Genomic DNA, 17,666 nt, shown 5'->3' with positions numbered 1-17,666 from the left:
ATTAAGATATGGTGGCAATGCCAGGTATCTTGTGGTGGGACACTTTTCCTCAGCCGAACGATAATGATGTTACCAGGAGGATTATTCAAATCCCTTTCAAGGCAAAGAGGTTGAATTGAGACACGTTGGTCAGTGATAATAAGAAGCCCATGTCCTCCAAGTAGGCTGCTCTCTCTGCATCTGAACAAACTGATAGTGACATTCTTCCAACTCATAATTGTGTTAAAATGATGTCCATCTCTTCAGACACGCTATTGATCACTTATTCAAATGGCCGTTTCTATTGATTTGTGTGTGTAAAAGCCCTCCACCTTCTAATGCAGTCTGAGTAGAAAGCCCCGTCTGGGGTCGTTGAGTTGACTAGCAAGTAAACACTGGCTCACCTCAAGAGGCCTGACTGACTTTATTTAAAGGGACACTATTTGTAGACATTTTGAGCAGAGGGACTCTGTCATATCTATGTTAAGCGAGACTACAGCACGCTTCCTGGCTACCACTGTCGCTATAGGCTATTAGTCCCGTTTGTAGATGCACTCGTTTGACTGGCAGTTGTTATTTTCATCCACCATCTGCATGCCGGGCTTCATGCTACGATGGTCCCTGTACATGGTGTCAGAAACCTGTCACCCAAGTCATCAGGTCTGAGTAGTCAAACACATATACATTATGTCTGATCTCTTGATTATGGTCTGGGTTGTGTTCAATAAGACACACAGAGGTAAACAAAATGAAAATAAGTGTTTCTTATTGGACAAGTTCAGGTAGTCCCTCCTTGTTTCAATCTGTTTCCTTCCATTTAATACCTAATGAACACAACCGTGATGGTGGAGCATGGTGTGATAATGGCTTTGGAACCCCATGGTAACTGGCATAAATGTAGTGCAGAGACCAAAAGTAGCAGTCTTCCTCAGCCAAGTAGAAAAACAGTCTTTTTTCGGATCCAAGGGTTTGTGTATATTAACACAGGACCTGACGACCATTGTCTTGACAAGGACAGGTCACATGACTTGCCATTGTTGTGGTGCTTCATTCAGTGTTAGAATGCAGAGTTCCCTTCGCTTCCCTTATTGCTTCACAGTGGCAGTGGAGCTGTGCTGTGATAGCTAGGTGTTGGTTTGTGTTAACAGTGGCTGTGTAGCTGTGCTGTGATAGCTAGGGGTTGGTTTGTGTTAACAGTGGCTGTGCTGTGATAGCTAGGGGTTGGTTTGTGTTAACAGTGGCTGTGTAGCTGTGCTGTGATAGCTAGGGGTTGGTTTGTGTTAACAGTGGCTGTGTAGCTGTGCTGTGATAGCTAGGTGTTGGTTTGTGTTAACAGTGGCTGTGTAGCTGTGCTGTGATAGCTAGGTGTTGGTTTGTGTTAACAGTGGCTGTGCTGTGATAGCTAGGTGTTGGTTTGTGTTAACAGTGGCTGTGCTGTGATAGCTAGGGGTTGGTTTGTGTTAACAGTGGCTGTGTAGCTGTGCTGTGATAGCTAGGGGTTGGTTTGTGTTAACAGTGGCTGTGTAGCTGTGCTGTGATAGCTAGGGGTTGGTTTGTGTTAACAGTGGTTTGTGTTAAACAGTGGCTGTGTAGCTGTGCTGTGATAGCTAGGGGTTGGTTTGTGTTAACAGTGGCTGTGTAGCTGTGCTGTGATAGCTAGGGGTTGGTTTGTGTTGGTAGCTGTGCTGTGTAGGGGTTGGTTTGTGTTAACAGTGGCTGTGTAGCTGTGCTGTGATAGCTAGGGGTTGGTTAACAGTTTGGTGGCTGTGTAGCTGTGCTGTGATAGCTAGGGGTTGGTTTGTGTTAACAGTGGCTGTGTAGCTGTGCTGTGATAGCTAGGGGTTGGTTTGTGTTAACAGTGGCTGTGTAGCTGTGCTGTGATAGCTAGGGGTTGGTTTGTGTTAACAGTGGCTGTGTAGCTGTGCTGTGATAGCTAGGGGTTGGTTTGTGTTAACAGTGGCTGTGTAGCTGTGCTGTGATAGCTAGGTGTTGGTTTGTGTTAACAGTGGCTGTGTAGCTGTGCTGTGATAGCTAGGGGTTGGTTTGTGTTAACAGTGGCTGTGTAGCTGTGCTGTGATAGCTAGGGGTTGGTTTGTGTTAACACTGGCTGTGTAGCTGTGCTGTGATAGCTAGGTGTTGGTTTGTGTTAACAGTGGCTGTGTAACTGTGCTGTGATAGCTAGGGGTTGGTTTGTGTTAACAGTGGCTGTGCTGTGATAGCTAGGTGTTGGTTTGTTTTAACAGTGGCTGTGTAGCTGTGCTGTGATAGCTAGGGGTTGGTTTGTGTTAACAGTGGCTGTGTAGCTGTGCTGTGATAGCTAGGGGTTGGTTTGTGTTAACAGTGGCTGTGTAGCTGTGCTGTGATAGCTAGGGGTTGGTTTGTGTTAACAGTGGCTGTGTAGCTGTGATAGCTAGGGGTTGGTTTGTGTTAACAGTGGCTGTGTAGCTGTGCTGTGATAGCTAGGGGTTGGTTTGTGTTAACAGTGGCTGTGTAGCTGTGCTGTGATAGCTAGGTGTTGGTTTGTGTTAACAGTGGCTGTGTAGCTGTGCTGTGATAGCTAGGGGTTGGTTTGTGTTAACAGTGTCTGTGGGTCAAACCTTTACAATGAGAGCCTTGGCCTTTCCAGCTTTCACAAAACTATTGGTGGTTTATGGCTGGACATTTTAAGCTGCAATGATAAACATGAATTTAGTAGTGATTTGGGCTCTTCTCCGCACATCATTCTACACTGAACTCATTAGAAAGCCTATCTAGCCTCTCCTCTTGTGCACATTGACTCCTTTGTAATGTTTACAACCTTAAGGCCAAATGTGCTTCCTGCAGCAATGGTTGGCTTTAGCAAGACAAGACCACTGAGATACTGACATGCCTTCAGATCTTTATCTCCACACTGTACACTGATGTTCATCACGCAGATTGTCCTACTGTAACATTGACTCTTCACGGTCCCTGAGGCCTAAACTACTCTGGAAGCTGACATTCCAGTGTAGCGTGACACTCGGCTACACTAAGTGAACAATGTGTCTGTAGCCATCAGAACGCAGTCTGGCTGAGTGTCTGGTTGTAGTGGACTTGGCTGTGGAGCAGAGCAGGCAGCGGTCTAGATATCCCCCCAACAGAGTTCCCATGACGTCGGCTTCAGAGAGGATGGAAAGCTCTCTTTTCGCTTCCTGCTTCACAGTGGCCTCTACCCACCGTTGTCTTGCAGGGATTTTTCTTCCATTGTAATCATTGGGCAGGCAGCCTAAACTGTTCGCCTAACTCCAAACTGTTTTTATTTTATGAATTTTGGTGATGGAAAAACAATTAAATCGTAAACTTAAATGACTAAAACCAGATATAAAATATGTAGAAAAAATAATGGACCTATATACATTGAGTGGACAAAACATTCTGAATACCTACTGTTTCCATGACACAGACTGAACAGGTGAAAGATATGACCCCTTGTTGATGTCACTAAATCCACATCAATCAGTGTAGATGGAGGGGAGGAGACGGGTTAAAGAAGGATTTTCAAGCCTTGAGACATGGATTGTGTATGTGTGCTATTCAGAGGATGGATGAGCAAGACAACATATTGAAGTGCCTTTGAACGGGGTATGGTAGTAGGTGCCAGGCGCACCAGTTTGAGTGTCAGGAACTGCAACGCTTCTTGTGTGTATCAAGAATGGTCACCACCCAAAGGACATCCAGCCAACTTGACACAACTGTGGGAAGCATTGGAGTCAACATGGGCCAGCATCCCTGTGGAATGCTTTTACTTTCTAAAACTAATTGAGGCTGTAATGAGGGCAAAAGGGGGTGTAACTAAATATTAGGAAGGTGTTCCTAATGTTCTGTACACTCAGTGTATATTTTGAAATAATATCATCTTTAAGAACTAACCATCGCCAAAATAAAGCTTCACATTCAGGGAGAATAAAATATTCCAAAGCAATGAATTTAGCAGTATTAATTTGGTTATTATGTTTGAGAAAAAGAACACAGCCTTAGCCATGGCAAAATGTGTAGAATAGAAGGAAACTAGCATTGAAACTGCGTCATTTTCTCTCGGCTCCATGGCAGAGTATGTAGAATCGCCGAAAATTTGCTTTAAAACGGCAATGTTGTATCTACAGAGCCAAGATGGGGGCCTTTAAAATGTTCTCTAAGATGTAGACATGCTGAGACGTGCTCATTGCCACGCCCTCTGCCACGCCCAGCACCCAAGCCCCTTTTTGAGCCAGAAAAAAAACTGTACAGTTTCCATAGCAATGTTCCCTCTCATTTTCAGGTCTGCTGAGTGCAAACTTGAAAGTTGTGAAAATTCTGTGCAACTTCCAGGGTGCATTTGCCTGCTTTAATGGTCAGGTAGGCAACTGTGGCTATTTGATCATCATTTAGAGTGGCCTACCATCAAAAACAATGGAGAAAATGCCTCCCATAACATTCTAACATGGAAATAGCTGTTCTATCATTCAACCTACAGTAGCAGCCAATGTGTGGTGTTTAACCTCTCTGGGATATTCAGGACTGTAGCGTCCCACTCCGCCAACAGCCAGTGAAAGTGCAGGGCGCCAAATTCAAAACAACAAAAATCTCATAAATAAAGTTCCTCAAGCATACAAGTATTTCACACCATTTAAATATTTCATTCTCATTAATCCAGCCACAGTGTCTGATTTCAAAAAGGCTTTACAGCGAAAGCACCACAAACGATTGTTAGGTCACCACCAAGTTACAGAAAAACACAGCCATTTTTTCAGTCAAATAGAGGAGTCACAAAAAGCAGAAATAGAGATTAAATTAATCACTAACCTTTGATCTTCATCAGATGACACTCATAGGACTTCATGTTACACAACACATGTATGTTTTGTTCGATAAAATGCATATTTATATCCAAAAATCTCATTTTACATGGGAGTGTTATGTTCAGTAGTTCCAAAACATGCGGTGATTTTGCAGAGAGCCACACCATTTTACAGAAATACTCATAATAAACATTGATAAAATATACAACTATTATACATGTAACTTTATATAAACTTCTCCTTAATGCAACTGCTGTGTCAGATTTTTAAAAAAGCACACCATGCAATAATCTGAGTATGGCGCTCAGAGACCAAAATAGCCAAAGAGATATCCGCCATGTTGTGTAGTCAACATTAGTCAGAAATAGCATTATAAATATTCACTTACTGTTGATGATCTTCATCAGAATGCACTCCCAGGAATCCCAGTTCCACATAAATGTTTGATTTGTTCGATAAAGTTCATCATTTATGTCCAAATACCTTCCTTTGTTAGGGCGTTTGGAAAACAAATCCAAACGCATGTGCAAGTCCAGCCGAAAGGTCGGACGAAAAGTCCAAAAAGTTATATTACAGGTCGTAGAAACATGTCAAACTAAGTATAGAGTCAATCTTTAGGATGTTTTTAACATAAATCTTCAATAATGTTCCAACCAGAGAATTCCTTTGTCTGTAGAAAAGCAATGGAATGCAAGCTAACTTTTACATGACGGTGCGTCGTGAGCTCGTGGCAATCTGCCAGACACCTGACTCATTTGCCTCTCATTCGGCCCCACTTCACAGTAGAAACATCAAACAAGGTGCTAAAGACGTTTGACATCTAGTGGAAGCCTTAGGAAGTGCAACATGACCAATATCCTACTGTATCTTAAATAGGGAATGAGTTGAAAAACGACCAACCTCAGATTTCCCATTTCCTGGTTGGATTTATTCTCAGGTTTTTGCCTGCTTATGAGTCCTGTTATACTCACAGACGTCATTCAAACAGTTTTGGAAACTTCCGAGTGTTTTCTATCCAAATATACTAATTATATGCATATTCTAGCTTTTATGATTGAGTAGCAGGCAGTTTACTCTGGGCACTTTATTCATCCAAGCTACTCAATTCTGCCCCCCAGTCACCAAGAAGTTAATGTAGGTCTACGTTCCTTGAGACTTTTGACTTGACATTAACATGTTAATCCACTTGTCCTTCAGACAAGGAGGTGACTGAAAATGTTGTTGAATGCAAGAAAACACTTTACAGAATAAAATGCATTATTATACCCACACCATTATTACAGAGAATCAGACAGATTATGCTACCCTCTGCCTATTGGCTACATGTAGGAAGCAAGCACTCCCCTATTGTTGACTACTAATGATCTATAACTGGGCTAATAACTCACTAACAAAGGATATGAACAGAATATGCACACGTGGCTGCATGCAGCTCTTGCTTTGATCTCAAAACAAGCACATCCCGGTGCAGAGTACACAGAGTCCTGCCTGCCAATACAATGAATTCCGATGCGTTCTGCCTACAACAAAACCTCTTGCAGTTAGTTATGCATACTAAGTCTTGCATAGTTCGTTTTGTTTCGATATGTTACATTGAAAGTGGCTAATATTGCATTGATTCGATCACAATTCCCACAGTAGACCGAAGCGTTGATAGTTTTAATTAAAGGGGGAAACTCTAAAATTGAATGAAATTCAATCTCCTGCTTCTATGCGAGGGCTGATGTTTCTTCTGTTTGGCAGTCCCAGTGAGCTACGCACGAGCGCAGCTTAGAGGGGACATTGATCCGTAGTGATCTCAACAGCACCTCATATGCAGAGTCCTGTGTCTGCTACGTAGGTGTGATAAAAGACTAGTCCACATCCTAGTGTATTTTGGTCTGTGTCCGGCTGTCTGCCTTCCTTCCATTGGAAACATATGGCGAGTCAGGAAACAAACATGGGATGTGGTTCAGACGGACACAACAGAGGAATAGGCTGTTCCTTTCTGTTGCTGCATCACAATGTAACAACACACACACACACAGCTTTGAGTCAACCTAGCAGTCAGGGTAGCCTAGTGGTTAGAGCGTTGGAGCTGACAAGGTACAAATCTGTCCTGCCCCTGAACAGGCAGTTAACCCACTGTTCCTAGGCAGTCTTTGAAAATCAGAATTTGTTCTTAACTGACTTGCCTAGTTAAATAAAGGTAGTATAAAAAAAGGTTATACCAGCCACGGCTCTGAATCAGCCTAGTAGTCAGGTTATACCAGCCACTGCTCTGAATCAGCCTAGTGGTCAGGTTATACCAGCCACGGCTCTGAATCAGCCAAGTGGTCAGGTTATACCAGCCACGGCTCTGAATCAGCCAAGTGGCCAGGTTATACCAGCCACGGCTCTGAATCAGCCTAGTAGTCAGGTTATACCAGCCACGGCTCTGAATCAGCCTAGTAGTCAGGTTATACCAGCCACGGCTCTGAATCAGCCTAGTGGTCAGGTTATACCAGCCACGGCTCTGAATCAGCCTAGTGGTCAGGTTATACCAGCCACGGCTCTGAATCAGCCTAGTGGTCAGGTTATACCAGCCACGGCTCTGAATCAGCCTAGTAGTCAGGTTATACCAGCCACGGCTCTGAATCAGCCTAGTAGTCAGGTTATACCAGCCACGGCTCTGAATCAGCCTAGTAGTCAGGTTATACCAGCCACGGCTCTGAATCAGCCTAGTGGTCAGGTTATACCAGCCACGGCTCTGAATCAGCCTAGTGTCAGGTTATACCAGGTTATACCAGCCAGCCACGGCTCTGAATCAGCCTAGTGGTCAGGTTATACCAGCCACGGCTCTGAATCAGCCTAGTGGTCAGGTTATACCAGCCACGGCTCTGAATCAGCCTAGTGGTCAGGTTATACCAGCCACGGCTCTGAATCAGCCTAGTGGTCAGCCTAGTTATACCAGCCACGGCTCTGAATCAGCCTAGTGGTCAGGTTATACCAGCCACGGCTCTGAATCAGCCTAGTGGTCAGGTTATACCAGCCACGGCTCTGAATCAGCCTAGTGGTCAGGTTATACCAGCCACGGCTCTGAATCAGCCTAGTGGTCAGGTTATACCAGCCACGGCTCTGAATCAGCCTAGTGGTCAGGTTATACCAGCCACGGCTCTGAATCAGCCTAGTGGTCAGGTTATACCAGCCACGGCTCTGAATCAGCCTAGTGGTCAGGTTATACCAGCCACGGCTCTGAATCAGCCTAGTGGTCAGGTTATACCAGCCACGGCTCTGAATCAGCCTAGTGGTCAGGTTATACCAGCCACGGCTCTGAATCAGCCTAGTGGTCAGGTTATACCAGCCACGGCTCTGAATCAGCCTAGTGGTCAGGTTATACCAGCCACGGCTCTGAATCAGCCTAGTGGTCAGGTTATACCAGCCACGGCTCTGAATCAGCCTAGTGGTCAGGTTATACCAGCCACGGCTCTGAATCAGCCTAGTGGTCAGGTTATACCAGCCACGGCTCTGAATCAGCCTAGTGGTCAGGTTATACCAGCCACGGCTCTGAATCAGCCTAGTGGTCAGGTTATACCAGCCACGGCTCTGAATCAGCCTAGTGGTCAGGTTATACCAGCCACGGCTCTGAATCAGCCTAGTGGTTAGTATACCAGCCACGGCTCTGAATCAGCCTAGTGGTCAGGTTATACCAGCCACGGCTCTGAATCAGCCTAGTAGTCAGGTTATACCAGCCACGGCTCTGAATCAGCCTAGTGATAATAATAATAATATATGCCATTTAGCAGACGCTTTTATCCAAAGCGACTTACAGTCAGGTTATACCAGCCACGGCTCTGAATCAGCCTAGTGGTCAGGTTATACCAGCCACGGCTCTGAATCAGCCTAGTGGTCAGGTTATACCAGCCACGGCTCTGAATCAGCCTAGTGGTCAGGTTATACCAGCCACGGCTCTGAATCAGCCTAGTGGTCAGGTTATACCAGCCACGGCTCTGAATCAGCCTAGTGGTCAGGTTATACCAGCCACGGCTCTGAATCAGCCTAGTGGTCAGGTTATACCAGCCACGGCTCTGAATCAGCCTAGTGGTCAGGTTATACCAGCCACGGCTCTGAATCAGCCTAGTGGTCAGGTTATACCAGCCACGGCTCTGAATCAGCCTAGTGGTCAGGTTATACCAGCCACGGCTCTGAATCAGCCTAGTAGTCAGGTTATACCAGCCACGGCTCTGAATCAGCCTAGTGGTCAGGTTATACCAGCCACGGCTCTGAATCAGCCTAGTGGTCAGGTTATACCAGCCACGGCTCTGAATCAGCCTAGTGGTCAGGTTATACCAGCCACGGCTCTGAATCAGCCTAGTGGTCAGGTTATACCAGCCACGGCTCTGAATCAGCCTAGTGGTCAGGTTATACCAGCCACGGCTCTGAATCAGCCTAGTAGTCAGGTTATACCAGCCACGGCTCTGAATCAGCCTAGTAGTCAGGTTATACCAGCCACGGCTCTGAATCAGCCTAGTAGTCAGGTTATACCAGCCACGGCTCTGAATCAGCCTAGTGGTCAGGTTATACCAGCCACGGCTCTGAATCAGCCTAGTGGTCAGGTTATACCAGCCACGGCTCTGAATCAGCCTAGTGGTCAGGTTATACCAGCCACGGCTCTGAATCAGCCTAGTAGTCAGGTTATATCAGCCTAGTGGTTAGGTTATACCAGCCACGGCTCTGAATCAGCCTAGTGGTCAGGTTATACCAGCCACGGCTCTGAATCAGCCTAGTAGTCAGGTTATACCAGCCACGGCTCTGAATCAGCCTAGTGGTCAGGTTATATCAGCCTAGTAGTCAGGTTATACCAGCCACGGCTCTGAATCAGCCTAGTGGTCAGGTTATACCAGCCACAGCTCTGAATCAGCCTAGTAGTCAGGTTATACCAGCCACGGCTCTGAATCAGCCTAGTGGTCAGGTTATACCAGCCACGGCTCTGAATCAGCCTAGTAGTCAGGTTATACCAGTCACGGCTCTGAATCAGCCTAGTAGTCAGGTTATACCAGCCACGGCTCTGAATCAGCCTAGTGGTCAGGTTATACCAGCCACGGCTCTGAATCAGCCTAGTAGTCAGGTTATACCAGCCACGGCTCTGAATCAGCCTAGTGGTCAGGTTATACCAGCCACGGCTCTGAATCAGCCTGGTCAGGTTATACCAGCCACGGCTCTGAATCAGCCTAGTGGTCAGGTTATACCCTAGTGGTCAGGTTATACCAGCCACGGCTCTGAATCAGCCTAGTAGTCAGGTTATACCACGGCTCTGAATCAGCCTAGTAGTCAGGTTATACCAGCCACGGCTCTGAATCAGCCTAGTAGTCAGGTTATACCAGCCACGGCTCTGAATCAGCCTAGTGGTCAGGTTATACCAGCCACGGCTCTGAATCAGCCTAGTGGTCAGGTTATACCAGCCACGGCTCTGAATCAGCCTAGTAGTCAGGTTATACCAGCCACGGCTCTGAATCAGCCTAGTAGTCAGGTTATACCAGCCACGGCTCTGAATCAGCCTAGTGGTCAGGTTATACCAGCCACGGCTCTGAATCAGCCTAGTGGTCAGGTTATACCAGCCACGGCTCTGAATCAGCCTAGTGGTCAGGTTATACCAGCCACGGCTCTGAATCAGCCTAGTAGTCAGGTTATACCAGCCACGGCTCTGAATCAGCCTAGTAGTCAGGTTATACCAGCCACGGCTCTGAATCAGCCTAGTAGTCAGGTTATACCAGCCACGGCTCTGAATCAGCCTAGTAGTCAGGTTATACCAGCCACGGCTCTGAATCAGCCTAGTAGTCAGGTTATACCAGCCACGGCTCTGAATCAGCCTAGTAGTCAGGTTATACCAGCCAAACATCTCTTACGCATCTGGGAAATGTACATTCAAAAGGAGACAGCATGTTGTAATCCTGTCCTGAGCAGAGCACTGACCAGCAGACAGTCTCAGAGTAGGACTGCTGTTCTAGGGATCAGGTCCACCCAGGTTGTCGTGTAATCTTATTCATTATGATCATAAAGAGAGAACTGTCCCAGATCAGTACATGTTTGTTAGAATATGGGCCCTGGTCTTTCTTTACTCATCAATACTTTAAATGTGAGTTTAACACACGAGTGAGTGTTAAAGAAAGTGCTCATTATTCATTCATGAAAAGTTAAAGCTCGTTTTACTTGCCTTTAGTAAACCTACACCGACTGTTCTCTTCTTACGAGGCTGTCTGTCCCCTGTCTCCTCTCTAAACTACAGGCCTATAGGTGACCCCAACAGAGCCAGACTCTTTCTATAATCTGTCTTCACAACGTATTCATACCTCCTGACCTATTCCACATGTTGTTACAGCCTGGATTCAACATGGATGAAATACACGTGTTTCTCACCCATCTACACACAACCTCGTGACAACATGGATGAAATACATGTTTCTCATCCATCTACACACAACCTCGTGACAACATGGATGAAATACACGTGTTTCTCACCCATCTACACACAACCTCGTGACAACATGGATGAAATACACGTGTTTCTCACCCATCTACACACAACCTCGTGACAACATGGATGAAATACACGTGTTTCTCACCCATCTACACACAACCTCGTGACAAAATGGATGAAATACATGTGTTTCTCACCCATCTACACACAACCTCGTGACAACATGGATGAAATACATGTGTTTCTCATCCATCTACACACAACCTCGTGACAAAATGGATGAAATACATGTGTTTCTCACCCATCTACACACAACCTCGTGACAAAATGGATGAAATACATGTGTTTCTCACCCATCTACACACAACCTCGTGACAAAATGGATGAAATACATGTGTTTCTCACCCATCTACACACAACCTCGTGACAAAATGGATGAAATACATGTTTCTCACCCATCTACACACAACCTCGTGACAAAATGGATGAAATACATGTTTCTCACCCATCTACACACAACCTCGTGACAAAATGGATGAAATACATGTGTTTCTCACCCATCTACACACAACCTCGTGACAAAATGGATGAAATACATGTGTTTCTCACCCATCTACACACAACCTCGTGACAACATGGATGAAATACATGTGTTTATTCACCATGTTCAAAAGGATATTCAATGTCTTCTTTTTTATTTGTACCCATCTACCAATAGGTGCCCTTCTTTGCGAGGCATTGGAAAACCTCCCTGGTCTTTGTGGTTGAATCTGTGTTTGAAATTCACTGCTGGACGGAGGGATCTTACAGATAATTATATGTGTGGGGTACAGAGATGAGGTAGTCACTCAAAACTCATGTTAAACACTATTGCACACAGAGTCCAAGCAACTTATTATGTGACTTGTTAAGCACATTTTTACTCCTGAACTTATTTCGGTTTGTCCTAACAACGGTGTTGAATACTTATTGATTTAAGACATTTCAGCTTTTCATTTTTTACGAATCTGTCAAAAAAATCTAAAAACATGTTCCACTTTGTAATTATGGTGTGTAGGCCAGTGACAAACGACATTTAATCATTTTAAATTCAGGCTGTAACACATTCAGGCTGTAACACATTCAGGCTGTAACACATTCAGGCTGTAACACATTCAGGCTGTAACACATTCAGGCTGTAACACATTCAGGCTGTAACACATTCAGGCTGTAACAGAATGTGAAAAAGGTCAAGGGGTGTGAATACCTTCTGAAGGCTCTGTAGGCTAGAGATTTTTAATAGGCCAATTGTTCTAATTTCAGTTGGGTTAAAGCTACAGTATGTTCCATCAAATGAGTTCTGTGCTTAGAATTCCTACATTCTGTAGCGATCTTGGACTAGAACATGTCTACCTTCGTCATCAAGATGTTGGAGTGACAGCTGTAAGAGCCTGGGTTCCAGTCCTGGAAGAACACTACGTCCTCCCTGTTGTTTTCATTACTAACGGTTTGTCTCCCAGGTTCTACCAGATCCGTGCCAGTATGAAAGTGCCATCACGAGTCCCTCACAAAGTAGAGGCCAGTCTACTCCACCCACCAGGTCAGTTAACACACACGCATTCTCTCTTTCTCTTTCTCTTTCTTTCTCTTTTTCTTTTTCTTTCTCTCTCTATTTCTCTCTCTATTTTCGGGAAACTTGTCTTGCATCTCAACAAATCACAACACAGTAGGGATTAGTTGTTGTTATTATTAATTTATTCAATTGACTTCTACTGGTGGGAATATCTGATTTCTGGGCTCTGGGGTTTTTGTAAAGATGGAGTCAGTATCTGCGGCCTGATGGTAGGAGCTGTACTCCTGGTTGAGTGGGTGTGTCAGGTCAGTGGCAATTCTCACTCCTGCCCTCACTACTGTCTCCAAGAACAGCACTTCCATGTTCTTCAGAATAACACAATGTGGTTGTTTTAATAGAGATGGATAACTGTTCTACCAGGCTTAGAAACACAATGTGGTTGTTTTAATAGAGATGGATAACTGTTCTACCAGGCTTAGAAACACAATGTGGTTGTTTTAATAGAGATGGATAACTGTTCTACCAGGCTTAAAAACACAATGTGGTTGTTTTAATAGAGATGGATAACTGTTGCTACCAGGCTTAGAAACACAATGTGGTTGTTTTAATAGAGATGGATAACTGTTGTAACAGGCTTGGAAACACAATGTGGTTGTTTTAATAGAGATGGATAACTGTTTCTACCAGGCTTAGAAACACAATGTGGTTGTTTTAATAGTGATGGATAACTGTTTCTACCAGGCTTGGAAACACAATGTGGTTGTTTTAATAGTGATGGATAACTGTTTCTACCAGGCTTGGAAACACAATGTGGTTGTTTTAATAGTGATGGATAACTGTTTCTACCAGGCTTGGAAACACAATGTGGTTGTTTTAATAGAGATGGATAACTGTTCTACCAGGCTTAGAAACACAATGTGGTTGTTTTAATAGTGATGGATAACTGTTTCTACCAGGCTTAGAAACACAATGTGGTTGTTTTAATAGTGATGGATAACTGTTAGACCAGGCTTAGAAACACAATGTGGTTGTTTTAATAGAGATGGATAACTGTTGTAACAGGCTTGGAAACACAATGTGGTTGTTTTAATAGAGATGGATAACTGTTAGTACCAGGCTTGGAAACACAATGTGGTTGTTTTAATAGAGATGGATAACTGTTAGTACCAGGCTTAGAAACACAATGTGGTTGTTTTAATAGTGATGGATAACTGTTTCTACCAGGCTTAGAAACACAATGTGGTTGTTTTAATAGAGATGGATAACTGTTAGTACCATGCTTGGAAACACAATGTGGTTGTTTTAATAGAGATGGATAACTGTTTCTACCAGGCTTAGAAACACAATGTGGTTGTTTTAATAGTGATGGATAACTGTTAGTACCAGGCTTGGAAACACAATGTGGTTGTTTTAATAGAGATGGATAACTGTTTCTACCAGGCTTGGAAACACAATGTGGTTGTTTTAATAGAGATGGATAACTGTTTCTACCAGGCTTAGAAACACAATGTGGTTGTTTTAATAGTGATGGATAACTGTTTCTACCAGGCTTAGAAACACAATGTGGTTGTTTTAATAGTGATGGATAACTGTTTCTACCAGGCTTAGAAACACAATGTGGTTGTTTTAATAGTGATGGATAACTGTTTCTACCAGGCTTAGAAACACAATGTGGTTGTTTTAATAGTGATGGATAACTGTTAGTACCAGGCTTGGAAACACAATGTGGTTGTTTTAATAGAGATGGATAACTGTTAGTACCAGGCTTGGAAACACAATGTGGTTGTTTTAATAGTGATGGATAACTGTTAGTACCAGGCTTAGAAACACAATGTGGTTGTTTTAATAGAGATGGATAACTGTTGTACCAGGCTTGGAAACACAATGTGGTTGTTTTAATAGAGATGGATAACTGTTGTACCAGGCTTGGAAACACAATGTGGTTGTTTTAATAGTGATGGATAACTGTTGTAACAGGCTTGGAAACACAATGTGGTTGTTTTAATAGAGATGGATAACTGTTTCTACCAGGCTTGGAAACACAATGTGGTTGTTTTAATAGAGATGGATAACTGTTTCTACTAGGCTTAGAAACACAATGTGGTTGTTTTAATAGAGATGGATAACTGTTGTAACAGGCTTGGAAACACAATGTGGTTGTTTTAATAGAGATGGATAACTGTTAGTACCAGGCTTGGAAACACAATGTGGTTGTTTTAATAGTGATGGATAACTGTTGTAACAGGCTTGGAAACACAATGTGGTTGTTTTAATAGAGATGGATAACTGTTAGTACCATGCTTAGAAACACAATGTGGTTGTTTTAATAGTGATGGATAACTGTTCTACCAGGCTTAGAAACACAATGTGGTTGTTTTAATAGTGATGGATAACTGTTCTACCAGGCTTAGAAACACAATGTGGTTGTTTTAATAGTGATGGATAACTGTTTCTACCAGGCTTAGAAACACAATGTGGTTGTTTTAATAGTGATGGATAACTGTTCTACCAGGCTTAGAAACACAATGTGGTTGTTTTAATAGTGATGGATAACTGTTTCTACCAGGCTTAGAAACACAATGTGGTTGTTTTAATAGTGATGGATAACTGTTAGTACCAGGCTTGGAAACACAATGTGGTTGTTTTAATAGTGATGGATAACTGTTAGTACCAGGCTTGGAAACACAATGTGGTTGTTTTAATAGAGATGGATAACTGTTAGTACCAGGCTTGGAAACACAATGTGGTTGTTTTAATAGAGATGGATAACTGTTACTACCAGGCTTAGAAACACAATGTGGTTGTTTTAATAGAGATGGATAACTGTTGTAACAGGCTTGGAAACACAATGTGGTTGTTTTAATAGAGATGGATAACTGTTGTACCAGGCTTGAAAACACAATGTGGTTGTTTTAATAGAGATGGATAACTGTTGTAACAGGCTTGGAAACACAATGTGGTTGTTTTAATAGAGATGGATAACTGTTTCTACCAGGCTTAGAAACACAATGTGGTTGTTTTAATAGTGATGGATAACTGTTGTAACAGGCTTGGAAACACAATGTGGTTGTTTTAATAGAGATGGATAACTGTTAGTACCAGGCTTGGAAACACAATGTGGTTGTTTTAATAGTGATGGATAACTGTTGTAACAGGCTTGGAAACACAATGTGGTTGTTTTAATAGAGATGGATAACTGTTAGTACCAGGCTTGGAAACACAATGTGGTTGTTTTAATAGAGATGGATAACTGTTAGTACCAGGCTTAGAAACACAATGTGGTTGTTTTAATAGAGATGGATAACTGTTTCTACCAGGCTTAGAAACACAATGTGGTTGTTTTAATAGAGATGGATAACTGTTTCTACCAGGCTTGGAAACACAATGTGGTTGTTTTAATAGTGATGGATAACTGTTCTACCAGGCTTAGAAACACAATGTGGTTGTTTTAATAGTGATGGATAACTGTTGTAACATGCTTGGAAACACAATGTGGTTGTTTTAATAGTCATGGATAACTGTTTCTACCAGGCTTAGAAACACAATGTGGTTGTTTTAATAGTGATGGATAACTGTTCTACCAGGCTTAGAAACACAATGTGGTTGTTTTAATAGTGATGGATAACTGTTCTACCAGGCTTAGAAACACAATGTGGTTGTTTTAATAGTGATGGATAACTGTTTCTACCAGGCTTAGAAACACAATGTGGTTGTTTTAATAGTGATGGATAACTGTTTCTACCAGGCTTAGAAACACAATGTGGTTGTTTTAATAGAGATGGATAACTGTTAGTACCAGGCTTAGAAACACAATGTGGTTGTTTTAATAGAGCTAGATAACTGTTGTAACAGGCTTGGAAACACAATGTGGTTGTTTTAATAGAGATGGATAACTGTTGTAACAGGCTTGGAAACACAATGTGGTTGTTTTTTATTGACCTGATATTTCTTTAATCTCCTCATGAAATACAGTCCGTGTTGTCCCTTGTTGTAAATCTGTTGTGTTTGAGTCCAGGAGAGTTTTGAGTCTATTATAGTTCCAAGATATTTGTGCTCAACTGATTCTATTTGAAGTTGATGTGGATGGGCCCGGTATCATCTTTTATATTTCTGAGGTTTGTAATTTCCTTTGTTTTCCCCCCTTTTAAGAATGTGTTTTCCTTATTTCTGTCCTGTAGTCATCCTGGACACCTCTATTAAACCAACACCTTGCTGTATCATCTGCACACTTTACTGTTGCATCTTCTGGTGTTATTTGGGTGCAAATGTTAGTGTAGAGGGTGAACCGAACCAGCAAAAGGACACTGCTCTGGGGTACCCTTATATTGGCGGTTAGTGGGTTCTGATGTATTCACACGGAACCTCTTCTGACCCGACTGGTGAGAGAACACCTGATCCAGTTGATGAGACGTGCGTTGATGCCCATGGTCGCAAGTTTGTTCACCAGAATATCAGGATGTAATGTGTTGAAAGCAGATAAAAACAAATCTACAAAAAGTATTGTGGCATATGAACGTGGTTTATCCAGATCATGTAGATTTGATGAAGGAGGAAGACCGGCGCATCTTCAGTTCCATGGCCTGGTTTATATGCCAGCTGGAACGGGTCCAGTAGGCTCTCTGTGTGAAGGAGAAGGTGTCCCAGGACAATGGGGTCCAAACATTAGATTATCACAGAGATCAAGCAGATGGGATGACCATCATTCAGGGATTTGGATGATTCACTTTGTGAATGGGCACGATAGTTTCACTTTTCCAGATTTGGGCGCTTCTGCTGCTGTCCAATGACATTTGAAAAAGTATTTTGTACATGTTACACAGCCACTTACACTCCCTGATAACATCCCACTTAGACCATCACAGCCTTTTGCTTTCTGAGGATTGAGTTTGGAGAAGACCTGAAA

At 43.1% G+C, this 17,666-nt stretch overlaps 1 protein-coding gene and 2 long non-coding RNA genes across 8 annotated transcripts in view; 2 read left to right on the top strand and 1 right to left on the bottom strand.

Annotated features, from left to right (window-relative positions):
* Positions 1–17,666, top strand: part of fam135a (family with sequence similarity 135 member A) — a 60,399-nt gene that overhangs the window by 5,127 nt on the left and 37,606 nt on the right. For all 5 annotated transcript variants that reach the window (XM_052514284.1, XM_052514286.1, XM_052514285.1 and 2 more), the window contains exon 3: positions 12,711–12,790. In XM_052514284.1, the coding sequence (XP_052370244.1) occupies positions 12,711–12,790 (80 nt within the window). The remainder of the gene's footprint in view (positions 1–12,710; positions 12,791–17,666) is intronic.
* On the top strand, positions 1,055–2,855 carry LOC127927669 (uncharacterized). 2 transcript variants are annotated; one of them, XR_008128351.1, is made up of 3 exons: positions 1,055–1,344; positions 1,770–1,965; positions 2,394–2,855. It is a non-coding gene; the product is annotated as an uncharacterized LOC127927669 (long non-coding RNA). The 2 variants fall into 2 exon arrangements; XR_008128350.1 differs by lacking the exon at positions 2,394–2,855 and adding an exon at positions 2,252–2,387.
* On the bottom strand, positions 10,904–12,358 carry LOC127927671 (uncharacterized). The gene is made up of 3 exons (XR_008128354.1): positions 11,732–12,358; positions 11,372–11,631; positions 10,904–11,165 (listed from the first exon to the last, which is right to left on the bottom strand). It is a non-coding gene; the product is annotated as an uncharacterized LOC127927671 (long non-coding RNA).

Source organism: Oncorhynchus keta, unplaced genomic scaffold (genome assembly GCF_023373465.1).
Source record: "Oncorhynchus keta strain PuntledgeMale-10-30-2019 unplaced genomic scaffold, Oket_V2 Un_scaffold_17242_pilon_pilon, whole genome shotgun sequence".
Lineage (NCBI taxonomy): Eukaryota > Metazoa > Chordata > Actinopteri > Salmoniformes > Salmonidae > Oncorhynchus > Oncorhynchus keta.
The sequence above is the reverse complement of the archived record's forward strand: the minus strand, read 5'-3'. Positions and strand labels throughout refer to the sequence as shown.